This window comes from Trichosurus vulpecula, chromosome 6 (genome assembly GCF_011100635.1).
Source record: "Trichosurus vulpecula isolate mTriVul1 chromosome 6, mTriVul1.pri, whole genome shotgun sequence".
Classification (NCBI taxonomy): domain Eukaryota; kingdom Metazoa; phylum Chordata; class Mammalia; order Diprotodontia; family Phalangeridae; genus Trichosurus; species Trichosurus vulpecula.
The window spans coordinates 214,505,166-214,520,020 of record NC_050578.1 but is presented as its reverse complement, the minus strand read 5'-3'; the positions used below and the strand labels follow the sequence as shown (position 1 = coordinate 214,520,020).

Genomic DNA, 14,855 nt, shown 5'->3' with positions numbered 1-14,855 from the left:
ACACGCAGTCTCTTCTTCCAGTTCTGGGCAGGGGGTCCCATTGTTGGCTGGCTGCAGATGGACATAGCGGGTGCGGCTCTTGGCTCCTGTCTTTCCACACGGCCCTGTGCATAGACCCCAGGAAGACCACAGGGAGACTTCACAGTCCAGAGGTGTTTCTGGAAATGGACAAAGCACAGACGAGATTCTGCCAGAGTTAAATCACATATTAACAGATGTGTTTCAGAAAAATCAGACATATTTGCCTCCTTCCCACCCCCCCACCCATGTCAAACCAGTGAACAGCTGTCACTTAAAAAAAAAAAACCAAGACTAGTAACTTGTTTTTGTTGGTTTACTCATAGCTCTGATATTAAGAAATGGAGCACAGCATAATGGGAAGTCTTAGGCTTGAATCAGAGGACCTGGGTTCAAATCTCAGTATTTGCTACTTACTGTAGCACCTTGAGCAAGTCTCTGTTCCTCCCTCTTTGAAAGGGGATTGGATTGATTGTCTCTGATAGTTGTTCTAACTCTAAAATCCCACGTCCATATCCTAACGTTCTTTTGAGGTTGACATTCTGTGTCCCATAGCTCCAGATCCCCATGTTTGATAGGCTTGCCCCCTACCAGCTTGGGCATTCCTTTCTAAGGCCCCTTTCCAGCTCCAACATTCTATTTTCTAGAGATTCCCTTCCAGCTCGAGCATTCCATGTTCTATGGTCCATTCCAGCTCTAACATTCTATTTTCTGAGATCCCTTCTAGCTCGAGTATTCCATGTTCTATGGTCCATTCCAGCTCTAACCTCTATTTTCTGAGATCCCTTCTAGCTCGAGCATTCCATGTTCTATGGTCCATTCCAGCTTTAACATTCTATTTTCTGAGATCCCTTCTAGCTCGAGCATTCCATGTTCTATGGTCCATTCCAGCTCTAACATTCTATATTCCAAGATCAGGGCTATCCAGTGGAAAGAACACTAACTCTTAAGCCAAGGACTGGGTTTGAATCCAAGCTGCTGTAGCTAGGTGGTAGAGTGGATACAGATGTGTGGCCAGACTGGAGAGAACATGAGAGTCAGTTTGTGATTCAGGCACTTACCAGCTGTGTGACCCTTGACGAGCTTCACTTAACCGCAACCTGCCTCCAGTTTCCCCATCTGTTAAATGGCAATAATAACAGCACTTCCCTCCCAGGGTTGTTGTGAAGCAAAGCTTAAAGTGCTCTCTAAATTATTACAAATTATAAATTATGACTTCCTGTGTTACTGCACTTTTCTGCCTCAGGCTTCTCATCTGAAAAACGAGGGCACTGGACTAGATAGCACCTCCCAGGTCACTGCCAGCTCTCAGTAGATGACTGATTGACATTTTATATTCAATGTTCTAAGGTCCTTTCAGCTTTGCAATGGTGTAATTTTTCTAACCTCAAACCAATACATTTTGGATACTACATCTCCCATAGCTACTCGATCTGCCTAGGGACATCAAATTCAAAGGATTTGATTTTTACATTCCTATAATAAAGGCCATATGTTGCCTGGTAAATAAAAGCTTCTGTTTTCTGCTTTTGAAAATGAGCTGTCGTTCTGTGGCAGCCTGAAGGCTCCTGGCCCCCGCCACCGCCGCCGTGTGCGCTCTGTTTACTCCGCCAGAAAGTGCCAAGCTCTCCTATTGTGAGAAAATGCTCAAAAAATGACAAACACTCTGACAACAGTTTTGACAAAACTGCAACATTTGATTTTCATCCCTAATGGATTCCAAAGGGAGCAGCCAGATCCCGAGATCATCATGAGCAGGCAGGCCCCTCCCACAGCTTGGGTGGAGGGTCTCAGCCCCACTGTGGTGGGCACTGTGGGCACTGTAGGCTGCAGCAGCCTGTCTTTGCATTCTTTCATTTCACTATGTCTTGCTCATTTTCCCAAATTAAAAAAAATAAAAATAAATCCATTGGGCTTATGGCTGAACCACTTAGCAACTTAATTCTTCTCCAAGCCAAGGTAGGAAGCTTGGATAGACACTAGGTAGTAACTGGGGGAAAAGAGGGGAAAGGGGGGTCCATTTGGCTCAGCTGCCCAACTTAAAGCAAACTATTGTCCTCCTATGTACTTCAATTTCCCAGTGAAAAGCAAAATACAAGTAGCTGTCTAACAGCTTCTCTTGAATGGAAATCCTGGAAACTTAGAATCCTAGGATTTTGCAGTTGGATGGGACCTCAGAGGTCAAGTCAATCCCTACTTGCCCTATGAAATATGCCCCCTCATGGGAAGGGGACACAAGTCTTCTGCCTATGAGGGTTAGGGCTCAGATCTTGTCCCTTCTCTGTCTCCCTCAATAACCCCCAGAGAGGGCTTAGGAAAGGAGGGAAAAGCCTAATTGATTGCCATGGCCCAGAGATTCGATACCAAGGCCTTTCATCTTACTTCTGGAAACAGTTTCAAATCCATATTAATTTGAGGTCTACAGAAGTTCCTTATTCATTAAGATAAAGATCTGTTTGTCCCAAACCAATGGTCCCAAATCATATGATTCTCACCATGTCTCTGTCTCCCCTTTATATTATGTCTTTCAACAGGATGGAAAGACTAACATCAGAGTAACACATGAAGTGTTGATAATGTACAGCTTATTTGAAGGACCTGAAGAGCTAGGTTTGGTTTTTTGGAGGGGAATGGGGAGAAGGGTTGAGTAGGTCTCTAATAAGACAGACTCACAGGCTCATTGAACTGAACGGACCGACAGGTTCAGACCCCTCTGCTTGGGTATAGCCCTTCCATACCATCCTCAGCAAGTGATCACTCAGCCATTGCTTGAAGCTCTCCAGGGACTGAGAGCTAGAGAACTTACCTTCTTCTTTTCAAGGATACCCCTGGTCTTCAAAAACGAAGGGCGAACAACAAAAACAAATATTGGTCCTTACATTATGTCCAAACTTGCCTCTCTGTGGCTTCCACCCTTACAGGAATTAGAGCTGAAGGGACCAATCTTCTCATTTTACAGGGGAGAAAACTGAATCCCCAAAAGATGAAGGATTTGCCCAGATTCTAACCCAGGTCTTTTGTCTCCAAGTCTGATGTTCTCTCCTCTATGTTTCTGTGCTCTGGAGCTAAGCAAGGCAAGTGTCCCAGGTCAGCCCTTCAGATATTATTGGGCAGGCAACAGCCCCTCTCACCCCTATCCCACTCACTTAAGTCCTCTTTCCTCCAGACCAGATGGCACAAAGGATAGAAAGAATTGGATGCAATATCTTTATGAACAAAGGGCCTTAATGGGTAGAAAAAGACTGCCCAATTCATTCTGATTAATTTTTATAATGAAAGGAGAGGTAGAACCCTAACAAATAAGTTAGTTAATTGTCCTCCCCTGACACAACATGAATCAGTATGAATCTGTATTCCTAAAACATAAATCACATTGTGTGTGATTTTTCAATTCAATTAATCAAATGTTTAAGATCCAACTGTGTGCAGTGCCTTGGGCTAAGCATTGGATTGTTTTTAGTGGAAGGGGGGAAATTCATTGAACTTCTTTATGTAGCTATTTTATTTATTTACTTTTAAAGCTATAATTACAGGATGAAAGTCTTTAAGTGGTAAATGTTATGGAATAATTATGCTCTATGTCATCACAAGGCCCTTCCCATCTCTGATCATTTATTTCCTCCTCTGGACTAGTTAGTCCTTAAGGCCCCTTCTAGTTCACAAGAAGACTTATTCTACTTAAAATCAATTCTTTTACCAGGTACCTATGATTTCATTGATGTAGGGACATCCTGGTGTGAACACTCACTCCATTAATGCAGATTGGCAGTTCATCTATAATTTAAAGAATTGTGCTCAACCTCTTTTGTGTCATGGACCCCTTAGAGAGTCTGGGGAAGCCCGTAGAGCCCTTCTCAGAATAATGTCTTTAAATGCATAAAATAAAGCACATAGGATTACAAAGAAAACCAATTAGATTGAAATCCAGCTATTAAAAAAAAATTTAATTCAAACTCATAGAGCCCAGGGCTAAGAACCCCTCTCTTAGAGGGGAAGGGGAAAACCTGAGATGTTAAACAACTTGCCCAGATTCACACAGCTAATGTGTACCAAGGGTAGGATTTGAACCCAGGTCTTCCAGGCTCCAAGACTAGCCCTCTATCCTCTATCTCTCAAAGGAGATAAAGTCAAACCCACCAAATTCTTCCCATTTGTATCTGCCTTTCCAACCACTTTCCCCTACATTATCTCATCCTTCCCCAAAGCCTCTGGCGGGAGCCAGGGGGAAGGAAGCTACTCCTCCTCTGTGGCACTATTCCATACAGCTGCTGAGACTAAATTCATTTCCAATTGGGTCACTGGCTTTCCTCTGCTTTGGGGTTACCCCACCATCCCAGAGAGCACATGCCTAAGTGGAGAAGCCCATGGATTTACCTGAAAGGGAATCCTCGATCTCGTTCCCCATGCGGACCACGACAGGGGGAGTGGGGACGAAGACCCTTTGCCTCTTTTTGATTCTCACCATGGTCACTCGGGCAATGGGAGGCAGAGATTTCAGCTTGGGGTAATAGAAGGAGTTTGCAGGGTGGCTGGGAGATGATGATGTTATCTGGAATTTAAGCAAAGCAAACATTTGCTCAGTTAAGACTGCTTAGTCTCCAGAAAGGTCTCTGAAACCATTGTCAGATAGCTGGGGAACTCCAGCAGCAGGCTAGCCTAGCCAGCCAACACCATAGGCCAAAGACCACATTTCTCCTCCCAGCTTAAATTCTCCACTGGATTCAGGGATATAGCCTAAATAAGCAGATTCCCTGCAGCAGTCTAAGCCTAGGCCAAGTTAACTAGGCAATTTGCTCAGCCTGTCAGTTCTTATCTAGCAGGGTTTATCAAAGCTTTATCTAGGCAGTGGGTCTAGACAGTTTTCAGATAATGCAGTGAGGTAACCCAAGATAGTGTCTGTGTGCTTGAGAGAAGTCCAGGAACCCATCCTGTATCTGTTCTCCCTCAGGTGCTTTGACAGAAAGCCAGTTCTCCAGGATGATCACAGCCCACAGGGTATAGGCTGGATGAGAGTTAAGGTTCCTCCCTAATGACCTCCCTGATTCCAGTGCTCCTTACCTCTGTCACCGTGTCCTGGGGGATGGTAGCAAAGTTGGGGGAGGAAAATGTGAAACCACTGTCTGTCCCAGCATCGTAGGGGAAAAGGTCCAAGGTGACTTGTTCCTTCCATCGGTTTCCTTCGCAGAGATTGATACTATCTACTCCCACAAACCAGTCAGGGCTGGGGACAATTCGTACTAGGAATGACACCTGGCAAGGGAAAGGCAGCTAGAATTAGTCCCCTGTTGGGGAGTCTGTGACTATCCCAGGAACCCGGGCTGGAGAGCAGGGTGGGCTGTGCTCAGCACCTGCAGGGTGACCCCACAAACACAGCAACTACCAAAGACTTCTGTAGAGGACAAAACTGGCACTTTCACCAGGGAATGGAGGAGAAGCTCTGGCAGATTTGTGTCAATGATGCCTAAAATAGCTACAGATGATGCGGAAGAGTCTCCGTCACCAGTCCAGCTCATCCTCCACTCTGCTGCTGAAGTCATTTTGATCTCACACGCAATTCCCCTCCTCAGCTACCTCCAGTGGCTTCCTATTGCCTCAAAGATAAAATAGGAATTCCTCTATTAGTTTTTAAAGCCCTCTACAACCAGGCTGCAACCCTATCTTTCCAGCTTTGTTGAAAATTACTCTCCCTCCTGCACTCTGTAAGCCAGTCAAAATTGGACTTCTCTCTTTCCCTCACACACAGACTCATCTCCTGTCTCTACACCTTTGCCCTGGCTGGTCCTCATGCCCAGAATGCCCTCCATCTTCCCTTCTGCCTTGAAGAGTCCCACTCTTCCTTTAAGACGCAACTCAAGCATCATCTTTTGCATAAAGTGTTTCCAGACCCTCCCCACTGCAGAACCTTCACTCCCAGGTATCTTTGCATTTACCTTTTTTTTGCACACATTTGCATTTATTCCCTATATTACTCTTACGATGCATATATTTATATATGTTCTTGTTGTCTCTTCTGTTAGAATATAAGATTCTTGTGAGTGGCGATTATTTCATTCTTTGTATTTGTGTCTACACAGCCTGGCAAATACTAACAATTTGGTGATTGATTGATTGTTGTCCAACAGGGGGCAGCCTCTGACTAGCGCGGACTCGCCTACCTCAGTAACCTATGCTGGTTGGAACTTGCCTTGTCCAGGGAATTCTACACCTACAACAGAGACCCAGGCGAGCCCAAGGAGACATGAGGCAGGGAAGAATTCTACCTGGAGCATGCCTGTGCATGCACACTCACTGCACTGGGAAACATCCCCTAGGACTTAGGGAGGTGCCAAGTTACAGCTCCCAAGATCCCTAGAAGCTACACACATAAAGAACTGCACCTTTGGAGGCCTCCCTGCCAGTCAGCATCCTGGAGGAGACAGAAAGAGACAGGATCGCATCAAGGAGCACTTGCTGGAGACCTAAGCAATGCAGATCCTCCCTTCCCCAGTCCCTGAGGCTGCCTGGGTCTCAACCTTACATTGCAAACAACCAAATCAGCCCAAAGGCACCATGACATAGCCTGCCTACCAGTCTACCACCTGTGGTAATATCCTTTCCTTCTCCTCGAATGGCTCACTCACATGCCCAGGTAATGCTCCTTCTATACTGGCACAAATGCTTAATGCGTGTCCTAGTTGGCCCTTTCCAATCAGCGTTAATAGTTAGCATAGTAACCATCATCATCATCGTCATCATCATCATAATAAATCCCTTTTCTATTGTGCTTGTCTTATTCTATAGGTAGTACGGTGAATAGAGCACTGTGTATGGGACCTGGGTCCACACCCTGTCTCAGACACTAGCTGCATGACCCTGGGCAAGTCACTTAACTTTTCTGTGCCACCACTGCATCTGAACCCTGATGGTCTCTAAGGTCTCTTCCAGCTCCAATTTAATGATTCCATGCTACTGTTATCTCCCTTTTACAGATAAGAAAGCCAAAGGAGGCTCCATTGCTCATATAGATCAGTGAGTTTCAGAGCTGGAATCAGAACCCAGGCCTTGAGACTCCAATTCCCTTCTTTATACCCCATTGCCTGACAGTGCCCTTTCTGTGGCAGGACACTGTTTCTATGATACCTGCCCTTTATTGGAAAACAAATGAGGACAAAGATGTTTCTGAAAGACGTTGAAAATTCACTTACTAGTGAATGCCTTGAATGAGCCTCTAACTGAGTGGAGGTCTGTCCTATGCCACTGGGAATTGCTGATGCTGAGAAAACACTGTGCACACTCTGAATTTTCTCACCGGCCGCCTCGATTTCCTTCATCAGTTCCCATGCTTCACCCTTTTCAGCAAAATCCCGAACCCCATTGCTGACATACTCATCCTTCTTCCACATGCTATAGTCAGAGCTGTGTGTTGCACCTGGGGTGGGGGGAAGGGGGCAGATGTTAGCCAGCGGGCATTAGAGTGGCAAGGCAGTGTAGTAGGTAGGGGACAGGTCTTAATGTCAGGAGACAACTGGGTGCCTTACCCGGCGACCCTAACTGTTTGCTGGGTGATCCCCAGCAGTTCACATCCTCCCTGGGCCTTAGGATGATAATACAGTATCTATTCCACAGAGCCAGTGAGAGTCAAATCAGACAATGTATACAAAGTAAACAAAGCTTTGAGTGTTCTCTGAAAGTTTGGGTTTGGCCAGGCCTCATCCTTGGGTTTCCAAGATGGTCCCATTTGGTTTTTTGGCTTAGACTTCCCCAGCCTGACCTTGTTTACCCAACAGCTCTAGGCATCCCCATTTGGGGGGAGAGGAAGAAGGAAGAGCTTAAATATTTTTCAAGCTGACATAAGTTTGAATTCTGGACCCTACAGCTAAACTTGGCCTCCAGCTCTCCCTCCAGACACATCCTCCTGGGGCTGTTGATACAGAACCAGATCTCTGGAGTCATCCAGTAGAACATCATTAGGGGGCATAATTAGCCATTGTTTCTGTGCTGTAAAAATCATGGCTTGGAGAGTGGAAAGAGTCCTTCCTAGATTTGAAGTTAAAGGACCCTGGTGTGGGTTCTGGCTCTGCCACTGACTAGCTATGTGAACTTAGACAATTTAATTTCCCTCTCTGGGCTTCAGGTTCTTTTGGGGGATAATTATACTTACACTCTTTGCTTCACAGAATTTCTGCGCGAGGATCGAATGAGATCAGGTGTATAAAGGGCTTTGGAAATCAAACCGCCATATAAATGTGAGGGTCTTTAAAAGAAAACTTGGAAGCATTTATTAAACACCTACTATGTTCAGGTTCCTGTGCTAAGCACTGAGGTGTGGGGGGATTTTTTTTGGAGGGGGAGGATTTGTGATTTCTTAAGTGAAGGGAGCTCCATATGAGAAAACCCTTTCTACCAATATGCAAACTATCATCTTAGGGAGTTGGGGGGTAGCTGTTTGTATGAGAGATGGAATTCAACCAAGTCTTCCTGACTACAAGACCAGGTCTCTTAGAATTGAAAACGAAGGACCTTGGAGACCATTTGGAAAAACTCTTATTTTATGGAAGAAGAAGCTGAACCTCAGAGAGGCTGTAAGAGTCCGAGAGGACTTAGAACTTGGTCAAGGTTCCCCAGTTAGTAAGTGGTAGAACTCAGAATCAAATTCCCCTTCTGTCAGCTCCAAATCCTTCCAGTTCCCCATTGCCTGCTAACACGAAGTCCAGAGTCCTTTTGGCTCTACAGGGCTGCCTCTACTTACCTAGTAAGGAGGACCACTGTGCCGGGGGTCTGAAGAGAGGGTACTGCTTGGGGAAGGTTGTCTGGCTCCATTTCCCAGTGAAGGAGATAGTGTACCTCCCCAGACCCGGGGCTGTGCAAACTGCCTCTTCCCCCACTGGCAAGCAGCTGCTCCAACTCAGAGCTGTCAGGAGGAGGGTCCCCACAGCTTTACAGGAGCGGCAGACACGCATCAAATTTTCCATTTTCCTGAATGTGGAAAAGAGGGGATATACTCTCATTGGCATGACAGATCATCACAGACACAAAGAGGAAGGGGACAGCCTGGTGACAAGGACCACTGTCTGCTATCCTCGTGACCTCTCTACAAGGAACTACACGTATAAAGTACTTGGGTGTGGAAGGAGGGCTGGCTGAACACATCACCAGGCTTCCTTCCCCATGTACAGTATCCCATTTCCCCACCCACCGCCAGGCTGGCTCCAGCCTCCAGATGGGCACCTCCAATGGAAAACCCCAATACCCTTCCCTTTATTCCTTCTGATCAGGCATCTGGAGAAATCTAGTCCTGGTTTTCTTCTCCAATCCTATTAGACTCACATCTGGAATTAATTAGACCGGCAAATGTTTCTGTGGGAAACATCAGTGGTGTATTTATTCTTTTAAAGAATGGTTCTGTGCCAACATTGTGATGAATTTCAAATTGATGTCCTCAAACTTCTGGTTGCTGCCAGAGGGGTTTAGCTTAGGGAATTACAGGTGTACTTCAGGAGGGGCTAGGGGCTGTTCTCGGGCACGAACCTGGAGGACCCGCTAGCAACACGGTCTGGAGGGAGCTGCTCTGGCACAAGGAGTTGCAGAACCGATGAATGTGTCTTTTAATAGACTAAGGAACTAAAACCTGTAGATTGGGGTCCATAGGGCGGGGGCGGGGGCCAGTACTCACTCAGGATAGCTGCGGGCAGGAGCGGAGGTGGCAGGCTGGGGGCTGTGGCCACCTGTGCTGGCTGGCAGAGGGCTGGCTGCGGACGGCACTGCTCGGCGGCCGTCTGTGAGCAAGGGAGACCGAGCAGCCTATTTATGCCTGAGCAAGGGCCCCCTCTGGCCAAAGGGGAAGGGTCACCTTTAGACCTTCCTGTTCGACGCCCTCCAAAGCTGCTGGACTCTGACGCTCTGGCTCCGGCCGCGGCCCCCTGGGGGCCGATGGGGCCAAGGGCGGGTTAAAACCTCCCTCCCTCCCCCTCAGCACCCCTCCTTTCACACACACCCCCTCCTCTTGCTGAATGGACAAAGCATGTGGGGTGGGGGGGGAGTCTTACCCACAGCTCAAGTTTTGTGGCGCCAGCGCTGGGAATTCGGCTCTGCTGCTAAGAGGTTCCGAGTTCTGGGGGGAGGATGACGCCGGCCGCCTCCTGGCCCCGACTGGGCTGGGGGGAGTGAGGCTCTTTAGAGGGCCGGCCAGCTGCCCTCCAAAGTTTATGGCTATAAAATGATGCCTCTTCCAAACATTCCCTGAGATCACTCCTCCCCTCCCTTTCTCCCCTGCTATCTTCTCTCTTTCTTTGTCCCTTTCTTTTGTTCTCTTTTCTTTTTCTTTCACTTTTTTCTACCTTTTTTCTTTCTGTCCTTTCTCCACTCTTCCATTCAATGTAATGAGCATTCATCAAGTACCTACTGTGTACAAGAGATTTCATTCTGCATTTTAAAAGCACTTACTATGTATAATGCACTAGCTTTGCTGCTTCTCCCCCTTTCTTTTTCTTTGTTTGCTTTATTCTCTTTTCCTGTTTTTCCTCCCTTCATGTCTTTCCCCCTCTTCCTCTTTCTCTCTCTGTTTTTCTGTCTTTCTCTGTATCTCTGTCTGTCTCTGTCTCTTTCCTCTTCTCTCTCCTTGCTTCCTTCTTAATTTTTTCCTCTTTCTTGCTTCATTCATGCATTGACTCAAGATTCATTAAGCACCTCTCCTCTTCTCTCATGTTTTCTCTCCTGCGCCCTCCACCCAGTACCTTTCCACACTCCACTTGTATTTTTATTTCTATGCTCTACTTCCATAGTCCCATGTTCATATCAGAACCCATCTAACCTGTTGTAGAAGTGGAAAAGACATCATCCAGTCTTCCTTTTTTCTTGAGCAACATCATGAATAAAAGCTCTTTGAACAAGTTGCTTGGGACTCACTCTCTCTCTCTCTCTCTCTCTCTCTCTCTCTCTGTGTATGTGTGTGTGTGTGTGTGTGTGTGTGTGTGTGTGTGTATGAGAGGTTATTAAGGCCTACTTCATGCCCTTGAGTGTTGAGGCTAGGGTGGGGAGAGCATGCCCTGCCAAGCTCAGGGGCACCATCCTTTGGGAATTATCCTTCCAAACCTCTAGTCTGACCTTTGACACTATAACTGTGTCCTGCTTCCAGCCAAAGGAAGTTTCTTTTTTCTAGCACAGCTACGAAAGTGCCAAGAAGGGACAGCACTGGGCAAAGGAGGGTTTGATGAGCTAAGCAGAAAGGGTCACAAACACAGCCAGTGCTAAAGCACTAAGCACTTTAGAGAGCCAATGGGAAAATGAACAGGCCCCTAGCTCTTCTCCATCTTTCTGCAAGACCAGCTCTGAGAAAGCTGAGTCCCTCGGGGGTGGGGGGAGGAGTACTCATTCCTAAATAGAGGTGGTTCGTGCCACTATAAAATGTTCCCTGTTAGTTCAAATCCTGAATGGCTACCCCTTTAAGGGGCATAGAAAAATAAGGGAACACTACCAAAGGAATGGCTTTGAGACCTTCCTTTTAACTTCAGGAAGGACCACCTCTAAGCTAATCTGGAGATGAGACTCCCTCTTATTTCCAAAGACCCTGCTCACCCCCTTGGAAATGTCTTAGAATTAAAGTCACAATGTTGGTAGGGAGCTTAGAAGGCATCAAGTTCAACTAGTGCTGCCCAAACCATGAATTCTCCCCACAACATACCCAGTAGATTGTCAAGCTCCACTTAAAGACCTTTGGTGATGGAAAATTCTTGAAAAGAAGCCCATTCCATTTTTGCGCAGCTCTAATTATTTTTTCTTATATTCCTGGCAAAATCCCAAACCACCAATTTCCCCCTATTCTTCCTTTTTTGTGTGTCCCCTCAGTGATACTTCATATCTTAGCTTTAAATCTTGCCTCTTCACTTACTACCTGTGTGACCTTGGGCAAGTCACCTAACCAATGACTTGGTTTTTCTAACTTATAGTTTCCTTATCTGTAAAAGCAGAGGGTTGGACCAGATGGCCTTTTAAAGACCCTCTAGAATAGATCTGTAATCCTATGATTCTAACATCTCCCTGAAATCTCTTCAATCAATCCTCCTTTGGGTGTGTCCCAGATTATTAAAAGTCTCCCTAAAATGTGGCCTTCAGAAGAGAATACAATCCCCCAGATGTGGTCTGGCCAGGGCAGAGGACAGCAGAACGATCACCACCTTTGCTCTGGATGCTGTGTTCTCAATGCTGCCAAGGTTCCCATTACCTTCTCAGGCTGCCATGACACACTGCTTACTCATCACAAGGCTGGGGTCCATTAAAACTCCCAGTGCTTTTTCATAGGAATTGTTCTAATCCTCCCCCAGACTATACTCATAAAGTTGGTTTTTTGAACCCATGTAAAAAAAAACCCCAACAATTAAATTTCTCCCAGTTTTATGTTATCTAAGCATGCTTGATACTCACAACTTCTTTGCCTTCATCCATGATTAAAATGTTGAAAAGTATAGGATCAAGGACAGACCACTAGAGGTGTTCTAATCACCCTCTGGGTTGACACGGTTTCATTAATTATGAGGTCTATCATGATTTCCTCCAGACTCTTCTCTGGGCTAAAGATTCCCAATTCCTTCAACAAAGCCTTTTATGATATAGTCCAGAGTTGTCAAATTTGGGCTTCCAACCAGATTAAAATATAACTGAGAAATGTTAGACAAAATAAATACAAACACAATGTAACATAGATAATATTAATATGTGGTTTTCTAAGTCAACATGAAGCCAAGAAGGATCTATTTTTATTTAAGTTGGACACCATTGGTACAGTCTATAGTCTATTCACCATTCCGGCTGCCTTTCTCTGGAGATGCCTTTCCCTTCTCAATGGCATTCCTAATATGTGGCATCTGGAAGTCAGTAGAATACTCCTGGTTGGAGTAATTAGGGAATAGGAGAGACTACATTTCCCTTGTTATGGATGCTATGATCTGCTAATAATAATATAATAACTAACATTTACATAGAACTTACTACGTGCTAGGCATTGTGCTAAGCATTTTACTACAATTATTATTTCATTTGATACTCACAACAACCCTGGGAGGGAGGTGCTATTATTATCCCCACCTTACAAAGAAGGAAAATAAGGCAAACAGTAGTTAAGTGACTTGGCCAAGGTCACACAGCTAGGAAGTGAGAACTCAGATCTAACTCTAGGCTCAACACTCTACCCATGGCACCGCCAAGCTTCCCTAACTGCTAATGAGTTAGCTTTTGGGGGTGCTGTCCTGGAACTTTTGTATCACTTTAAGCTTGCAGAACTCTCAAGGTCTTGTTTTTCCTACACATTAAAAATGGTAAACTTGTGCAGTTGACTTTTTGAACCACGTGTAAGACTTTACATTTATTCTGAAATTTTTTGATTTCATAGACTTGGCCTATTGACCTACCTGTAGGATCATTTTGGAATCCAACTCTCATCCAACATATTAACTATCCTTGGCAGTTTCATGTTATGCATGATTTTTTAAGCATTCCATTTATGACAAGCATCTCATTCATCAAAAGCTATCAACAAAAGCATTGAACATGAGAGGGCAAATAACAAATAACCATGGAATAGTATTCGCCATCTCCCTTTAGGTAGACATCAGGGGTCCATTAATGATCATTTTGGTGTTTGGTTATTCAACCAGGTACAAATTCACCTAACAGTTTTTATCATTTAGGACACATCTCTCCATCTCCTTAATAAGGATACCCAAGAGATTTTGTAAAATGCTTTACTGAAATCCAGGCATCTTATATTTAAGGCACTGTCTTGATCTGCCAGTCTAGTTACCCTAGCTTCCACGCCTCCCCAAAGGAAATTAGAATACCTTGGTATGACATATTGCTGGTGAAGCCATTCTAATTTTATGCAGTCTTTTTTTTTCCAGTTTTCTCAACTATTTTAGTAGTATTTTATTTTTCCATGTATATGTAAAGATAAATTTTAACATTCTTTTTTTTTGAAACTTTGAGTTCCAAATTTTCTCTTTCCCTCCATTACCTCCTCCTTCCCTAAGATGGTAAGCAATTTGATATAGGTTATATATGTGCATTCATGTAAAACATTTCCATATTAGTCATGTTATGAAAGAAGAAACAGACAAAAAGAAAAAAAAACATGAAAAAAATAAAGTGAAAACAGTATGCTTACATCTGCATTCAGATTCCATCAGTTCTTTCCCTGTATTTGGATAGCATTTTTCATCATGAGTCCTTTGAAATTATCTTGGATCATTGTATTGCTGAAAATGCCTAAGTCATTCATAGTTGATCATTGCACAATGATGCTACTGTGTACAGTGTTCTCCTGGTTCTGTTCACTTCACTTTGCATCAGTTCATATAAGTCCTTCCAGGTTGTTCTCAAATCTGCCTGCTTATCATTTCTTATAGCACAAGAGTATTCTATTACATTTATATACCACAACTTGTTCAGTTCAATTGATGGGCATCCCCATAATTTCTAATTCTTTGCCACCCACTATGAGTTGCTATATATATTTTTTGTACAAGTATGCCCTTTTCTCTTTTCTAAAAAAATCTCTTTGGAATACAGACCCAGTAGTGGTATTGCTTAGTCAAAGGGTATGCACAGTTTTATTGCCCTTTGGGCATAGTTCCAAATTGTTCTGTAGAGTCTTTTTTTCTAAATGCTCACAAACTATTCCCTTAATAAAACACCGTAGAGTGCCCCCCTCCCAGACCTGCTCTCTCTGGACAATGCTCCATGCTCTGGACTTCTTCCTGGCCTTCTCCTTTCTCCCTATCAAACCTTCCACATCCCCTTTCCTGTTCTGTTTGTCAGGCCCTGGGCTTAGATGTTTTTAAGTGTGAAAGGCAGTATGATGTAGTGGA

The 14,855-nt window shown here is 44.7% G+C and overlaps 1 protein-coding gene across 1 annotated transcript in view; it reads right to left on the bottom strand.

The window, feature by feature from the left end:
- SPON2 (spondin 2) overlaps window positions 1-9,771 on the bottom strand; it is a 12,980-nt gene extending 3,209 nt beyond the window's left edge. Inside the window, exons 1-6 of the mRNA XM_036765086.1 lie at window positions 9,671-9,771; window positions 8,747-8,973; window positions 7,203-7,426; window positions 5,077-5,268; window positions 4,393-4,567; window positions 3-158 (exon numbers count right to left, since the gene is read on the bottom strand). Coding sequence (XP_036620981.1) covers window positions 3-158; window positions 4,393-4,567; window positions 5,077-5,268; window positions 7,203-7,426; window positions 8,747-8,969 — 970 coding nt within the window. The 5' untranslated portion in view covers window positions 8,970-8,973; window positions 9,671-9,771. The remainder of the gene's footprint in view (window positions 1-2; window positions 159-4,392; window positions 4,568-5,076; window positions 5,269-7,202; window positions 7,427-8,746; window positions 8,974-9,670) is intronic.
- Window positions 9,772-14,855: the final 5,084 nt, after the last annotated feature.